Source organism: Hemiscyllium ocellatum, chromosome 6, assembly GCF_020745735.1.
Source record: "Hemiscyllium ocellatum isolate sHemOce1 chromosome 6, sHemOce1.pat.X.cur, whole genome shotgun sequence".
NCBI lineage: Eukaryota > Metazoa > Chordata > Chondrichthyes > Orectolobiformes > Hemiscylliidae > Hemiscyllium > Hemiscyllium ocellatum.
In genome coordinates this window covers 85369116-85386934 of record NC_083406.1, presented here as the reverse complement: position 1 = coordinate 85386934, position 17819 = coordinate 85369116, and the positions used below count along the sequence as shown (strand labels likewise).

The 17819-nt window shown below is 37.6% G+C and overlaps 1 protein-coding gene across 1 annotated transcript in view; it reads left to right on the top strand.

The window, feature by feature from the left end:
• The window catches only part of mtmr6 (myotubularin related protein 6), a 44585-nt gene that overhangs the window by 15828 nt on the left and 10938 nt on the right, over positions 1–17819 (top strand). Inside the window, exons 3-9 of the mRNA XM_060826102.1 lie at positions 1055–1217; positions 6633–6790; positions 8866–8994; positions 9408–9542; positions 9664–9796; positions 11510–11619; positions 16656–16781. Coding sequence (XP_060682085.1) covers positions 1055–1217; positions 6633–6790; positions 8866–8994; positions 9408–9542; positions 9664–9796; positions 11510–11619; positions 16656–16781 — 954 coding nt within the window. The remainder of the gene's footprint in view (positions 1–1054; positions 1218–6632; positions 6791–8865; positions 8995–9407; positions 9543–9663; positions 9797–11509; positions 11620–16655; positions 16782–17819) is intronic.

The following is a 17819-nucleotide window of genomic DNA, read 5'->3' as shown; positions in this document are numbered from 1 at the left end:
TATGTACATCATTGCCTTTTAATGTTTGGGAATTTCTTTTTAATTCCTTTAAAAAGATACTTAAGGATGCAGTAATTTGGAAGAATCAAATTTTTGGAGAATATTTGAAAATTGATTAGTGTTAGTTTGCAGAAATCATGAATTTAAATACAACACAAACACTCAAGGGGTATTTCCTACTGACCTAGTCTTTTACAAACTTCAATAAAGTTATTTAATGGCAGAATGTTTAAGGGCCATGATATTTTAATTCTTTAACTGGAATCATCAATGATGATCTTACTTATCTGCATCCTAGCATATTTTCCTACACAAATCTAATTTATACAGTGGTCACTTTAGCTACTTTTATTTTTTTGTTTCTTCTCCACTCCCAGATAGTTAGCAAAAACAGAAATTGCTAGAAAACTCCAGCAGGTCTGGCTGCATCTGTGGAGAGAAAGCAGAATTAACATTTCTAGTGCTGTGACCCTCCTTGAGAACTCTGTCATTGTATTGGAATTGTGGGTGCGGGGCAGAGTAGGACTGGAACAAAAACAGTGTTCTACTTACACCACAGAGGCAGGTATAACTGGGGCGAATGTCACTCGTTTTGATCTGAAGAAAGTGGAAGGAATTAAAGGAGATGCTGAAAGTGAGGACAAGCTCAGCCAATTGGAGTGTGATAGATTGCACATCCATTGTAAATGGTTGGTGGCTGGAACCAGAGAACTGGAATTTGTGAAACTGGCATAAAGTGGGAAGGGATGGGACAAGGGGAGAAAATAGTTGAGGTAGGAAGGGACGTATTCTGTGAGGCTAGAGGATCTCTCCAGGCAGTCCTGTTTGTAAGGCAGTAGAGCCGAGTTGTGTGCAGTGACAGTTTTGAAGAAGAATCACTTGCCCTGAAATGTTAATTCTGCCTTGTCTCCACAGATGCTGCCAGACGTGCTGAGTTTTCCCAGCAATTTCTGTTCATCTGTTTGCCTGCATCTGAAGTTCTTAAGTTTTTAATTTAGCAAATATTAATTGCATATTTGATGTTTTAAAATGTGTTTATATGGTTGTTTTTTAGATAATGCATCATCACATTGCTGTAGTAGAAAAACTTTCTCTGACAGCAGTTGGGTGTCCATTAGTAATTCAGTGCAAGAATTTTCGTGTCATTCACTTCATCATTCCAAGAGAAAGGGACTGTCATGACATTTTCAACTCCCTGCTCAAGCTCTCACGACCAGGTATGCATGTTGATAAAGATCTCAAAACATTAAGTTATTGAATTTAATTTTGCTGAGTTCTTGCTAGTTGATAGATATCTTATAAAAAAGTTAATTATTGACTCATCTGTTCAATTTACTTTGTTTAGTATGGCACTACAAATGTTAGATTTACTTGTTACTTTTAAGCTGGACAGTTATGGAAAGTCGTAGCTTTGACCTGAAACAAATTTCAATTAAAATATAGTCACGATCTTACGTGACTATTCTTAATGTCTTATAGCCAACTTGCATCAAGTGAGTAATGAGTAGTTAAGCTTAAAAAGGATCCAGGCAAAAGTTTCAATCCGTAGGCAACAATAAATTCAGAATCACATTTGCAACAACCATATCAAAAATGTCTATTTCAAGAAATATTGAAAAAATTTTCCTTTGTCCTTTGTGAATGGGGCATAGAGCCTTATATAGTTTCATAGAACAGCGGGACCTAGAGGTGCATGTACATAATTCTTTGAAGTTTGCATCATATATAGACAGTGATTAAATAGACATTTACCAAGCTTGCCTTTATTGCTCAGTCCTTTCAGTATCAGAATTGGGATGTCATGTTGAGGCTGTACTGGACTTTGGTGAGACCTCTTCTAGATTACAGTGTCCTGTTCTGGTTGCCTTGTTAAAGGAAGGATATTATTGAGCTAGAGAGGGTTCAGAAGAGATTTCCCAAGATATTGCTGGGTATCGAAAATTTGAATTATAAAAAAGCCAGATAGGGTGGGTCTTTTATTTTTACTGGAGCATAGGTTGAGAGGCGACCTTTATAGAGGCTTATAAGATTGAAGGGTATAGATAAAATGAATGGCAAGGTATTTTCCCTAGGGTAAGGGGTTTCAAGATTAGGTGGCATTTTTTAAGATGAGAAGAGAAAGATTTTTAAAAAAAATACGTGGAGGGGCAACGTTTTAACACAATGGTTCGTGTGTGGAATGATTTTCCTGAGAAAGTGGTGAGTGTAGGTACGATTATAGCGTCTAAAAGACATTTGGATAGATACTTGAATAGGAAAGGTTTGGAGGGGTATGGACCAGGACCAAGCAGGTGGGGCTAGTTTGGTTTGGGATTATGTTCGGCATAGACTGGTTGGACTGAAGAAAGGTCTGCTAATGTGCTGTATGACTCGATGTACAATGAAAATTTCAACTTGACTGCACCTTTACATTGCAGGAAGGTGACCTTTTGGCCAATGCTGTGAAGTAGTTTTTAGGTGTGAAAAGCAGTTGGTTGTGTTGTACAACTCTACCAAAGTGTCACTTAAAGTTGAGTGATTAAGTAGGTTAACTCATTTTCATTGCATATCTTGGACCAGTCAGTTAATTCGGGTCTCACCAATTTAAGTTGGTATTGTCCTATGTATACCAGTTTGAGTCGTGTCAACTGAGTTTGGAGAGACTTTGCATCCATATCACTGAAACATTCAAAATTCTGAACAGTACCAGTAGTTTCCAGAGAAAATGGGAGTAATCTTGTTGTTACAGCATAGGTCCATTAAAATTAAGCCATTCAACAAATTGCATCTAGTTTGCCATTCTCGGTCATGGCTAGATATCTGCCTTGTCCTGTATTTTCTTGATGTCATTAGCAATTAGAACGCTATCAGTCTCTGTTTTGAACTTGTTAATGACTTAGTTTTCATAGCCAACTCCAGTAAAAAAAAATCAGAAGATTCACCACCTGAGTGAAGATGTACTTTTCTTATCTCAGTTCACATTATTTGCATTTCTTCCTCTTATCAAAGCATCCTCCTCAACTTTCATCACCATTTAGCTTTTATATTATCTATAAACTCGGGCATATTACAATTGGCCTCCGCATCTGAATCATTAATATAGATTGAAAACATCTATGGTCTTGTGGTATTGGTCATAGCCTACCGACCTGAGTGATTCATTAGTTTCTGCTTTCTGCTTATTGCCAGTCTTCATCCATGATAATATATTACTTCCATTCTCATGCTTTTTTAAGAACATATTCTCCAGTTTGAAAATCTAAATACCTACATCCACTGTTTCAAGTTTGTTAAAACAAACATTTTTTTTCTTTAAAAACCTATTGGGTTTGTCAAACATGATCCTATCTTTTATAAATCCATGTTGACTATGTCCAATTAAACAACCATTTCCTAAAGGTATCATGTCCTTTTTAAAATCTAGTAGTTTTCCTACTCTTGATATCTGATTAAGTTTCCTGTTTCCTGTTTGCTGTCTCCCTCTTTTCTTGAACAAGGAGGCTACATTTGCAGCCTTCCAATCTGCAGGCTCATTGGTAATCACACTTCAAAATTCTAAAAAACAATCTATCCAGTATTTCTGTAGCCATCTTTTGTAAGACTGAGTCCTGGGGAAATGTCAATTTTTGGTCCAGTTAATTTCTCCAATACTACTTTTGTGCCAATATGAAATTCTTTCAGTTCCACATTCTTGCTGGGATGTTAATTATTTCTAGGAGACCAGCTATGTCTTCCACTGTAAAAACATGTACATGGTCAGTTTGTTTCTCAAGCCTAATGGTATTTGCTCATCTTTTCCTTTTAACAAGGCTCTAGAAGTTTTTGTCATCTATTTTTATATTTCTTGCCATTTTATGTTCATATGTTATTCTCCATCAATTTCTTGATCCTCCTTTGTTATATTTCTCCAATCTTCAGGCAGCCAACTTGCTTGGCAACTTTATAAGCTGCCTTCTTTGTTAATTTTCTTTATTGGCTAGCCATCATTTTCTCTTATCTGGTTTCTTTAACATCACTTTTTTTTTGAAAAATCTATTCATTATTTACTAGACAGCCATTTTCTATGTGTCAAACCTTTTTAAATGCTTGCTTTTAATTAATTACAACCATTTTCCTCTTCATAGTTTTTATAATTGCTTTTGATGGATTTAAAATCCTTGTTTTACAACTGAACTATGTATTTTCAAAACTTTAGTGAAAACTTCTATCAAATCTTGGTGCAACAGGTGGTGAAGGTGGCAAATGGCATATTGGCCTTCATAGTGGCAGGATTCAAGTACGGGAGCAGGGATAGCTTGCTACAATAGTATAGGGCATTGGTGAGACCGGACCTGGACTATTGTGTGCAGTTTTGGTCTCCTTATCCAAGGAAGAATGTTCTGATAATGGAGGGAGTGCAATGAAAACTTACTAGTAGCATTCCTGAGATAGTAGGACTGATGCATGAAGAGAGATTAGATTGGTTAGGATTATATTTACTGTTGTTTGCAAGAAAAAGGATGTTAAAGAAACCTATGAAGTTCTAACAAGACTAGTTAGGGTAAATGCAGGAAGGAAGTTTTCAGTGACCAAGAAGTTCAGCACCAGAGGTCACAGTCTAAGGATATAAGGTAAGCCATTTAAGACAGATGAGGAGAAATGTCTTTGAGTGTGGTGAGTCTGTGGAATTCTTTACCACAGAAAGTGGTTGAGGCCAAAGCATTGAATCTTTTCTAGAAAGAGTTAGATGTAGATCTAACAACTAAGGGGATCAAAGGGCATGTGAAAAAAGTGGGAGCAGGGTACTGAGTCGGATGATTGGCCATGATCATATTGAATGATGGATCAGACTCCAAGGACTGAATTGCCTACTCCTGATGTATTCTACATTTTTATAAGATAGTGACTATTTCTGAAATATTTTCTTGCAACAAAGTTATTATTCAGGCTTTTCTCATTGAATAAAAGTGAATCTTAAATAATATGTGCTCGATTTTGGTCTTCAACATATTACTTTGGAAAACTGACTTGAATACATGTGAGAGTTCTTCCTCTATAATATTGTTATTCATAGATTTACCCAGTCTATTTAAAGTTGAAGTCACACGATTATAGAATTTCCCTTGCTATATGCACCACTATTTCACTGTTTACTGCCCCTTGCTTTTTAAAATTACATTCAAGCAAATATACATCTATTATTCCAATTGACAATCCTCTTTCTTTGTTAACCTGTTATTGCCTTTTATTGTCAGCACTAACCCACCCCCCTTTGTTTTTTTTTGCTTGAATATCCTTTAATATTAGTTCCCCATTTTGGTCACCCTTCAGCTATGTCTCCTGTATAATAGCAATTATGTACACTTTTACTTCTCAATGCCTTCGATTCACCTATATTGTTATGAATGCTCTGTGCCTTCAGAATATGTTTATAATTCTGCCTTTTTTGCATTATTCTCTAAATTTAACCTGGTTGATTCCAGAACTTGTTTTTGTTTTCCATTTTCACTCAGTTTTTCCACCTCCTATAACAAGCTTTTTTTCGTTTTTTTTATCTGAAATCTGTTTGCATCCCTGATTCCTTGACGAGTCAGTTGAATCCCCATTCCCCACTGCCACTATTATTAACAGCAGTTGCAAATTTTCCCCACAAGGATATTCATCCCAATCCTGTTAAGTTATAACCAGCTCTTCTGATTCATCGGATGGTCAGCTCAGTTAACAAATTAAAAACTGAAAGAACTGTAACTCAAACAAAAATAGGGATTGCTGTAAAAGCTCAGCAGGTGGAGACTAATCTAGTAACATTTTGGGTTGAGTGACCCTTCCTCAGAGCAAGCTGAGTTAATCGCACCTGTTCTTCCACCAATGTTGCTCTGAAGCCAACCACTAGATGGTGTACACGAGCAGCCTAATATTGCTTTAGACCGATTTTCTACTAATTCTCGATACTAAAAACTGTTTCAGTTCTGCTTTGTGCAATACCAAAACTGGTTATCTTGAACTTGCCATGTAGGAAAGGATCTGATGCGTTTAAAAATCTTACAGCAGTAGTCGATGATGGCACTGGTTCCTGGAATTCTTGGGTGATTCTATGCTTGTTATAATCATGATTTGGAGATGCTGGTGTTGGACTGGGGTGTACAAAGCTAAAAATCACACACCAGGTTATAGTCCAACAGGTTTAATTGGAAGCACACTAGCTTTCGGAGCGACACTACTTCATTAGTGTGACCATCAGGTACCACCTGATGAAGGAGCGTTGCTCTGAAAGCTAGTGGGCTTCCAATTAAACCTGTTGGACTCTAACCTGGTGTTGTTATAATCATGATTCCTAGTTAGAATTTTGCTTCTGCCATATTGCAGTTTTATCATTGAATATTGTATCTACGGAGTCAAATCAAATTTGATGTAATTGTCTTTAAACAAAATCACTACTTTGATATTTTCAGTCAACCTCTTTTTTTTAATGTAAGAGGCATGTGGGACTTGGGCTGTAAACTTCTGGTCTAGAGATGGGGACCCTACCACTGCTCCACAAGTACTTCTATGTTTGACAAAGTAGTGATATTGCTTGGAACAAGTGTGTGAATTTATGGGTAATTTTTGTCATTTTATTTCTCACAAGTGTTTTGTAGACTTACTGAACAATTGAATACACTCCTGTATTTCAGTGAAGTATGATGACCTCTATGCATTTTCATATACACCTAAGAAGACTGAATATGAGAGAACAATGGGCTGGAAAGTCATTAATTTAAATGATGAATATCAACGTATGAGAATTCCAAATGATATCTGGCAGTTAACTGATGTAAACCGAGGTTACAAGGTAAGACGGAGTTGCCAAGAATATAGGGTATGTCATTTTTTTTGGAACTGGTAATATGAAGAATAACATTTACTTGGATTTTCCTCGGTTTTCTGTCGTCTTACTGATGTTTGTATTTAGCAAAGTGAAGAAATCTTTGGTTGAAACAATGTTTTGTGCACATACTTGATTCTGTTTTGGTTCCAATTGTGGTTCCAAAAGCCTCTTCATCACATGTCTGCTGATGAAGGCCACATTGGTGAGACATAGCCAGTTTTTTTGGGAATGGTGATCTTGAACTCACTGTCCAATAATGCACACAATAACTGGGTAAGATGCTCCTCGTAACTTATTTCTCGCATGCAGTTATTTTGTATTATCTTGCTGTAAGAGCTGTGTTATGAAGGTTTAGGTATACCTTTTGAGAGACTGGAAGCTGGCGCGGAATTAGAGAGGCACAGAATATGCTGAAAGAATTTAAAGTGTAACATTTGACTGAAACCAACAGTACAGCTGAGTTGCCATGGTACACAACAAATTCAAATTCGTCCAATTAGTTTAAATTATGTCCCAAGGTACCAAACTCCAATTGAATTTGAATTTAGGCTTTTGATGATATCAAACCAATGAAATGATCTGATGTTTTGGGGTTTAAAAAACCCAAACATTTTGAACAGTTAGGGGGAGAACTGCCAAGCCACCAACAAACAGACTGCTAGCAGAACAGCTCTCTGAAAGGTGCCTATCTATAAGAAATTTTGTGCAGTAGAACATCAAACTCTGTCTAAGAGAAATCTGCGGAGACAATTTGACATCTGAAGATTGTACCTGGATTTGAAATTGATTTTGCCATAAATTTTAAGAGGGAATTTATCGGACCAGTAATGTACAGTGGGAGGTAAAAGATAGGGTTTAAGAGAAAGGAGTTGTAAGTAACTGTTGTTTTAATGTTCTCTGTTGGACTTAAAGAATAAAAGTGTTAATTTTACTTGTTGACCTCTGGCATAATTCTTTTGCCTTACCAAATTTAACAGATTATGGTACAAGGTGAGCTTTTCTAGGTGGTGGGTTGAAATTAGCAGAGGTTTACACTGTGTTGTAGCAGCTGTTTATTCTTTGTTATATTCTACCCTGTCTTCACCATGACAGTGTAGTTGTCTTTTGTTTTTCCTAGTCTTTTTGCAAAGTTGTACTTTCGGGTTTGCAGACTGGGTCCAAAATATCTTGTCATCAAAATAAAGATTGACATTAAACTAATAATTTAGAGTAAAATTGAACTGTTCTATTAAACTGTTAAAGCATTTGATACTTGTTCAATTCAAATACTTAGTCACTTCCCCTTTTGGGAGGTAGACCTAAATCATTAAAAATTCATTGTACTGCTTTTGTAATAACATTTCTGATTAATCAAATCTGATACTGGGAGTTATTTTAAATGACTTTGCATGCAGAAGTCAATATAAAGTAATAATGCTACTTCTTTGCTTTGTTATCTCTTGATTAGTTGATTAAATTAAATTTCTGTTGTTGAAACAACGCAAATGTAATGTGGAAACATACAGGAGTAGGCCATTCATCCACTTAAACCTTTTTCTGCCATTCAGTGTGATCGTGACCGTTATATGGACTAACTCTATATACCTGCTCTTGGTCCACCATGTCCATTAATACCTTGACGAAAAATTATTTATTCAGATTTAAAATTAACAACTGATGTGGTATCAACTGCCTTTGTGAAAGAGAATTCCAACCCCCCGCAAGGTGTTGTGTCCAAAGCTGTTCTGTGCTCCAAGTAGGGTCTACATTTGTTTAGGTGGAGCACAACTTCTGCGTCCTTATCGATATTGACTCTATTCTTCTCGATATCAAGTCCAGCATTCCACTGGCCACTTTGATTATTTCTGCACCTATTTGTGACATTTGAAAAATCTCTGGACCTGAGCTCCTCGGTCTCATTGGACATTCATTGTATCTGTAGACTGTATCCACTGTTATAAAATTTTTTTATAATAAATGGCACCTGGGAGTTGTGGATATTCTTTATGCTGGTAGAGTTTTTTAATTTTATGAATATGCTTGTTCATTTCCACCAACAGGTTTGTGATACATACCCAACAGAAGTATATGTTCCCAGAAGTGTCAGCAAGCCCATTATAGTTGGGAGTTCCAAGTTCAGGAGCAAAGGAAGATTCCCTGCATTGTCTTATTTTTTTTACCAGAAGCAGGTATTGTATTAATGTTCATTATTGTCATGTCACCAACAAGCACCCAGTTGACCAGTCTCAAGTTATATTTTTCTTTGTAGAGGGAGCTAGAATGTAGTAGATTAAAAATGAGACTAGAAAAAACACGAATGTGCGGAGAATGGAGAGAGATGCTAATGAGAACTATGGAGAATATTTAAAAATAAAATCAAAGGCAGACAGCACAACAAAGATTTAAACTGAAAAAGTCAGTTACAGAAGCTATGCATATCAGCTGAGATTTCTTCTTAAATCTGGTGCTGATCATTAAGCCAGTTCTGTGCCCAGTAAAATAACGACTGTACCTCTGATTTGAGGAAATAAAGGTGGAAGTTACTTGCTGCTGTGCTGTTTATTGTTGTTTTACTTACCATTATCTATCTCTTTCTTACCAGGCTGCCATTTGTAGATGCAGCCAACCATTATCTGGCTTTAGTGCCAGGTGTCTCGAAGATGAGCATATGCTGCAAGCTATAAGTAAAGCTAATCCCAACAGCCACTTCATGTATGTAATGGATACAAGACCAAAAGTAAGTGTGAATCTTGTTTAGCAATAAATCAACACAGACAAATGTTAAGAGTTTACTAGATATCTTTGACTAAATATAGCAATTGTAAGAAATATCACAAGCTTATTTTTATATTTTTCAGCTAAATGCAATGGCAAATCGAGCTGCTGGCAAAGGATATGAGAATGAAGACAACTATTCCAATATTAGATTTAAGTTTGTTGGGATTGAAAATATACATGTCATGAGAGCGAGCTTGCAGAAAGTCAATGAAGGTGTGTTTTGATCTGCTGTTCCTAAAGTATGGTATGTACATCTTTCAGGGCTCCATAATCCCTCCTGTCCTCTTTATTTCTCTTCGAAATGTACTGAGCTACATTTCTATTAGAAGTAAGTTCTTTACCACCTTACCAAGGTGCTGATTATTTAGTTGTCTTGTAGCATTTTGATTCAACCATGTAGCTTCCTCGGCCATTTCAGAGGGAAATTGAAAATTGAGCACATTGGTGTGGATTTAGTCAGTAATAGTGACTGAAGTCACTGAATTGTCATTAAAAATCCATCTGGTTCACTAGTATCTTTTTGGGGAACAAAATCCGCCATCATCTCAGTGTGGATTACAACCTGACGGCTAAAAGACAATGATTCAGCTGAAAGGCTGTGGTCACGACTATCTCAGCTTTTTCCATCATCAACACCATATACTGTGTTATGAGGACAGCAGAGATGACCGTGCAATGGTATGCAATCAGGAGTGAGCAATCTTGCACATTCGCAATATTTGACCTTGTGAAATTTCACAGTTGAGTTAAACATGGGAAAGGAAATTTCTCATGACTACCTACCACCTCCTTTCAACTGATAAGTTAGTATTCCTCCATGTTGCACACTACTTGGAAGATGTACAGAGAGTAATAAGAGCACAGAACTTACTCTGGACTTGAGTCTCCAGCATCCACTACTACTTTGCTAAATGGGAAAGATTCAGAAGAAACCTAGTAACTCTGAGTTGGTCATCAAAAGGTACTGACGGCCAAAACAGAATGAAACCTTATGCTCTGACATAGCTTTCACTTGCCCATTAACCGCAGGCTATTCACCAAACCTGTTTCAAATGAGGAGTGTAGGAGATCATGTCTGGCCTAACATATGACATTCTCAAAAAAAGCATTCCCTTGTGAAAATACAATTTGGGATATAATGGATGATTAGATGCAGGAGAGCATTCTACAAACAATGAACGAAGTCCACAACCAAAGAAAATGATTCCTGCAGCCCTGCTCTGTCATGAATGTGGGAGAAAATTAAACAACTGACGGGATGAGGACAGTGCAAATATGCCCATCCTCCATGAGGCTGAGCACCTTGTTGCAAAAGATCAGGGTGAATCTTTTTCAGTTTTTTTTTGCTTAAAGTTTCAAATGAATGATTCAGTTAAATTTTCATCAGCAGTTAGTGTACAAGGTAAAGCCAGCATTTATTGCCTATTGAGAATTGCCCTCCGTCTGAGTGGCTTCTCCTGAGGTGCCACTATCATGGAAGCACATGTTTAGTCAATAGAATCAGATGCTATCTAATTTTTTTTTTTGTGCATTGAACACTTGTTTATTTTTTTTTGTTTCAAGTCTTTTTAACATTTGGATATAAAGAATCATTTGTTATTTCCCCTGTAGTGTTGGAGGTAGGAAACTACTGTAGTGAAGTTCTTCAATTTGACATGGGAATTAAACCGTTTTTTCAGAGTTAATAATCAGAAGTGTTAACCTTATCTGTTACATTTCTTTTGGGCAGAATGTTTTTGAGAATCCAATAACAAAATTCGCACAGGATATAAAACAGATGTTGAGAAAGATTCCTTTTCGTTTTCATCTGTCACACAGAATGAGACATATTTCTTGGTTCCAAACTGTATAAGTAAATATGTTCTTACCAAGTGTACAAGCTAAAATTATTTGACTCATGTTGATTATATATTTCCTTGTTTTTAGTGTGTGGAACCAAAGAGTTGTCTCTGAGTGACTTCTTAAGTGGTTTGGAGAGTTCTGGATGGCTTCGCCACATTAAAGCTGTGCTGGATGCTGCTACATCTCTTGCTAAAGTACATATTAATTCATTTTACAGCATGTATGAAGTTCCTTCTTACATATAAAAATTATATCAAGCTAATAGTTTATAGAGGATGGATAAAGCTTTCTGAACAAGTAAGCAGTTAATGCCAATGTTTGGTGTATATTACAAAACTGGAATAGCCTTCAACAGAGTTGAAGCTTTTTGACGTTTTGCTTGTAAATGTCTTGCCGTTCCTTTGATCCAGGCTGTGGGGGCCTGTCTCCCTGCCTGTCTCCCTGCCTGTCTCCCTGCCTGTCTCCCTGCCTGTCTCCCTGCCTGTCTCCCTGCCTGTCTCCCTGCCTGTCTCCCTGCCTGTCTCCCTGCCTGTCTCCCTGCCTGTCTCCCTGCCTGTCTCCCTGCCTGTCTCCCTGCCTCCTGCAATATACAAATCGGAAGGAAGAAATCATGTCCTCCACAATCCCAACTATGAGGCCAACATGTTAGTTTTGTTTTTCTTTTTCTTCCTTGGGTGAGATTAACTGACTCAGACAGACTGGTGGTTCATCCCTATACCTTCTGTAAGGTTCTTATTTACCTAATTGGTTGTCCTTTGAGTAGAAAGCACTTTTACGATCTAACTTCATATGTTTTGGAGGTACTAAGAGTCCACTTCAAAAGTTTTGTTTTATTTAGAGCATGCTGAAGGTAAGTTTTAGAACTGATTTAGGATACCATTTCTATCTTCTACAAAAAGTGCTGTGAAAACTTCATGATTTCATGTTTGTATTGTCAGTTATGTCAAGGCATGGTACCATACTGTTGTCCGTTACATTTAATCCTTCAATGATCAGACACCAAAGGTGGTACAATTTTTTTTTGTTTCTCCATGTGTTAGACATGGAACAAAGTCTAATTATTCAAACTCTGAAGTAGTACCTTGCTCATGCTGCAAATGTATATTTACTTTGGCTAATTTGATGTGAATTAAAAGATTTACACATGGGAAAAGAAAAATTTTTATACTGAGCTTATATACTGTAACATATTACTTTTGCAGCTAAGGACTAAGGAATCAATCACCATTGTCATTAAAGTCATAGTATTAAATAAACTAATAGGAGTAAAGGCAGATTGATGACATGCGTCGTAGGATTCTAGAAGAGGTAGTGACAGAGTGAATGCATTGGGTATAATTTTCCAACAAAAGATAGATTCTGGAGAAATACCAGAGGATTGGGAAACTGCTGTTGTGACACCCCACCTATTGAAAAAGGGGGGAATGGAAAAGCAGGTATCTATGGCTCAATTAGCCAACCAGCTATTATTCCAATACTTTGCCAATAATCATTACAGAAGTAATAGCCGAACATTTGGAGAATCCTGATTTAATTGACCAGAGTCACATCCCTTCATGAAAGGGAAATTTTGGCTGACTAAATTTTTAGTGTTTTAAGGAATCCTCCACCACAGTGGATCAAGGTGAACCAGAAGTTGTTGTTTGGACTTTGAGAAGGCGTTCACCAAGGTACCTCTCAAAGCTGAAGTCTTAAGGTGAGAGCCCGAGAGGCTGGAGGTAGTATATTAGCATGGATTACAAATTCGCAAATGAGCAGGAAAAAGCAAGTGGGGCTAAGGGTTTTTTTTTCATTTGGCAGCCTGTGATCAGTGGAGTTTCACAGGGATCAGTGGGACCACTACTGTTTTTGGCACATATCAGTGACTTGGAGGAAGGAAGTGAATATATTGTAGTCACACTTGCGAATGACAAATATAAATGGAAAGGCAGGTTATGAGTGATGCAAGCAGTTTACAGAGAGATGTTGAGAGGTGAAGTTGGCAAAATGTAGGCAAATGGAGCATGATGTAGGTAAGGAGACCAAAGAAATGCAATATTCTTTAAATGGAAAAAATATTGCAGAAAGTTGCAACACAGCTTTGGGGTACTTGTACATAAAATGCAGTAAGTTAGACACCGGTGCAGCTGATATTCAGCAAGGCTAATGGAATGATGGCCCTTATTTCAAGGGGATTCAATTAAGAGTAGGGAAGTCTTACCACACCTGTACAGAGCACTGCTAAGACCACTTTTATTTGAGGAAAATGTCACTTCATTGGAGGCAGTTCAGAGAAGGTTCACTGGATGATCCTTGATATGGATGGATTTTCTAAGAGCCAAGGTTAAACAGGTTGGAACACTCTGGAGTTTAGAAGAATGGGAGGTTATTTTAATTGAAACATAGGATTTTTAAGGGGCTTGTTAGAATAAACTGAGGGTGTTTCTATGCTGGAGAGTCAAGGACAACCAGAGGCACACTCTGAATGCAGGGATACCAATTTAAGACTGAGATGAGGAAGGATTTCTTCCCTTGGAGGCATGCGTCTTTGGAACTCACTGCCACAGAGCTGTTGGGGCAGTCTTTGTGTATATTTAAGGCTAAGATTCTTGATCAGGGAAATAGTTACAGGGGAAAGGCAGGGAAGTGGATGCAAAGAGTTTTAGATCAGCCATGATCCTATTGAATTGCAGGGCAGGCTCAAAGGGCTAATTTCTTATGGACTCCAAATCTTACTAAAATTAACAAGATAAAACATTGAATAATGCAGATGGAATACTAATTAGCTTTTATTTATCTGTCTTAGAGGGGAAATTATAATCAACTGCAATAGTATCTTAAAATAACAATTATAAAATCCAAAATGATTTTTTTTTCAGACACAACTACTGTGGTCCACTAGCCTTGATGAAAGCTCTTTGTATTTAAATCAGATTAAAAGTCCCACAAAAAGTAACTAGCCACTGATACCAGTCTGTTCAGATGTAATTTTAAATTAGATATTAATATGATTAAATATAATTTCTTATGGCACACTTCCACAATGTAGTAAAATAGTTGCATTAGATGTTTGCAAAAATGGTCATTTCATTGAATCCCTACAGTAAGGAAACAGGTCATTCGGCCCAACAAGTCCACACCAATCCTCTGAAGAGTTATCCCACCCAGACCTGCATCTCTATCCTATTACTCTACATTTCCCCTGACTAATGCTCCTAACCTACCTGAATACTAAGGGCAATCTAGCATGGCCAATTCACCTGATCTACACATCTTTGGACTTTGGGAGGAAACTGAAGCACCCAGAGGAAACCCACACACTAGAGGAGAATGTGCAAACTCCACAGACAGTTGCCCAAGGCTGGAATCAAACCCAGGTCCCTGATGCTATGAGGCAATGGTGTGAGCCACCGTGCCGTTCACATTCCTAAACCATAATATCAGCTGTTCACTTTGAAATCTGATAAATAACAATTCTGTGTTGAAACAAACATTTTGCATGATAGAGCGCAATCAGAAAATGCTGAACTTGTTCAGAGTAAGCATAATTTGGAAAAGATATGAATCCTTTACCTCCATTGTTAATTTGTGTGTTTTGTTCAAAAATACTTTTTGATAGGTCGAATATTTGTTTTCTGCTGCTTTTCTAAAATTTCTGGCATGTTCAGTTTATTACCTTTTGTGCCTTGATTCTGACTCTCTGTCAGTAACCATCCCACAAGGAAAGAAATTTTTCCTTTGACAGGCGATTCCTTATCAGTAATTAATATAGTTGTAAGGGATTTCACTTTCCTAACTAACTATAAATAGATGCCAACCCTCCGTGCAGATGCAGAAGTAGATTGTTTTCTTGCTAGTTTGCATGAAATACTTATAATTTCTGAAATAAAATGATTCTTTGACCATAACTCTTCCATCAAAAGCATTTAATCATAGTGTCCAAAAGTGTCACAAGTGTGAATTCAAGTTAAGTGAATGAGCATGTATTGAAGATAAGAACTTGAAAATAGAGCTGTATTTTTTTAATCTCCTAGGCTTTGTGAATTAAGCATGTGTTCAACTGCAGCTAAAAACATAACTCTGAATAAATTTTTGTGTATAAGTGCTTAAATCAAACAATAAACCTGCTTCCACAGAATATGTGGAGTCATCTTCACTTAATGAAGAAATACTTATCAGTATTTGATCTTGAATTACAGACACCAAAGCCATCAGAAGTTTTAAACAGTTTATTTAAGAACTTTGGATGCAGGCATAAGAGGTACAGATAGTAAGTTTGCTGATGACACCAAAATTGGAGGTGTAGTGAACAACGAAGAGGGTTACCTCAGATTACAACAGGATCTTGACCAATGGGCTGAAGTGGCAGATGGAGTTTAATTCCGATAAATGCGAGGTGCTGCATTTTGGGAAAGCAAATCTTAGCAGGACTTATACAGTTAATGGTAAGGTCTGTGGGAGTGTTGCTGAACAAAGAGACCTTGGAGTGCAGGTTCATAGCTCCTTGAAAGTGGAGTTACAGGTAGATAGGATAGTGAAGAAGGCGTTTGGTATGCTTTCCTTAATTGGTCAGAGTATTGAGTACAGGGGTTGGGAGGTCATGTTGCGGCTGTACAGGACGCTGGTTAGGCCTTTGTTGGAATATTGCGTGCAATTCTGGTCTCGTTCCTATCGGGAAGATGTTGTGAAACTTAAAAGGGTTCAGAAATGATTTACAAGGACGTTGCCAGGGTTAGAGGATTTGAACTATAGGGAGAGGCTGAACAGGCTGGGGCTGTTTTCCCTGGAGCGTTGGAGACTGAGGGGTGACCTTATCGAGGTTTACAAAATTATGGATAGGGTAAATTGGCAAAGTCTTTTCCCTGGGGTGAGGGAGTCCAGAACTAGAGGGCATAGGTTTAGGGTGAGAGGAGAAGGATATACAAGAGACCTAAGGGGCAACTTTTTTACGCAGAGGGTGGTACGTGTATGGAATGAGTTGCCAGAGGATGTGGTGGAGGCTGGTACAATTGCAATATTTAAGAGGCATTTGGATGGGTATATGATTAGGAAAGGTTCGGAGGGATATGGGCTGTATGCTGGCAGGTGGGACTAGATTGGGTTGGGATATCTGGTCGACATGGATGGGTTGGACCGAAGGGTCTGTTTCCATGCTGTACATCTGACTCTAAGAACTCTGGATTTCACTATGCTGAAGAAATAAATTTGCATGAATGGCTTAATAACATTGTCTGTCTTCTGTTTTGAACAGGCAGTAGGACATGAAGGTGCTAGTGTCTTAGTCCATTGCTCTGATGGTTGGGATCGTACGGCCCAAGTCTGTTCTTTGGGTTCCCTGCTGTTGGATCCGTACTATAGAACAATAAAAGGCTTTATGGTAAGAAAAGCTTGCTTTCTTTTTGAACATAATTCCAGCATTTCTTTTCAACTATTGTTAATAAAGTTCAATTTGGTAAACATGTATAGTGCTGTACTTAACTGGAGTTATTAATTAATTTAACCCATTTCCATTAATCATAGAAGTGAATCTTTATGGAGATTTAAATGATGGAGTACATTTACACACAGTACCAGCTCTAATGTCACACACAAACAATGACTTCAAATTTGAGCCTAGAAAATGCGCATTAGCAAGATGTATATGTGCAGGAAGACATGGAAGCTAAATCTAACACATCTCCAACAAGTCCCTTGCTAGGAGGGAGGAGGGAGAATAATAGTAGTATCCTCATCACTAACCGTATTCCCGACCAGACATTTTAGAGGTCCTGAACATCTTCCTTAACTGTAGGTGCAACCAATCCCCACAATCATCCTCAACCTGGTTGAACATGTTCCCAATGTTTTTGTTTGATTATACGGATTTCCTTTAAGCGGCAATTGGATAGGTACATGGATAGGTGCTTAAGCTAGGACAAATGTTCGGCACAACATTGTGGGCCGAAGGGCCTGTTCTGTGCTGTATGTTCTATGTTCTATAAAAGACAATGCACAAGTGGCTCTTCTACCTCAGGAGAGGAGAATGTGAAAGATGTAAAGATGGGAAATTAATCATTTGGGTCTTTATCACTGTGGAAAACTTGGAGGAAAAGGAATATTCTAACAGTAAGTTCACATCCTTTGGCGAGAAGCTGTAGTGGAGCAGGTTTAATTACTTGAGAGAATTAATCCTGTTTGTTTCATTATAGCATGTTGCAATGTTAGTCAGAATTTCACTGATACAGGAGGCTGAATAGGTTTTAATTATGACTTCTGCATTTGTTTTAACAGTGTAATATCTGAGATACTCTTCCACTCCTTGTAAGCAAAAAATCAGGTGCTGAAATGGGCAACATTTTCGGCTGTTATGTCTCTGCAAGTCTCGGTGAAAAGACTATATTTACTTTGTCACTTGAATTATGTATACCTTTTGCTG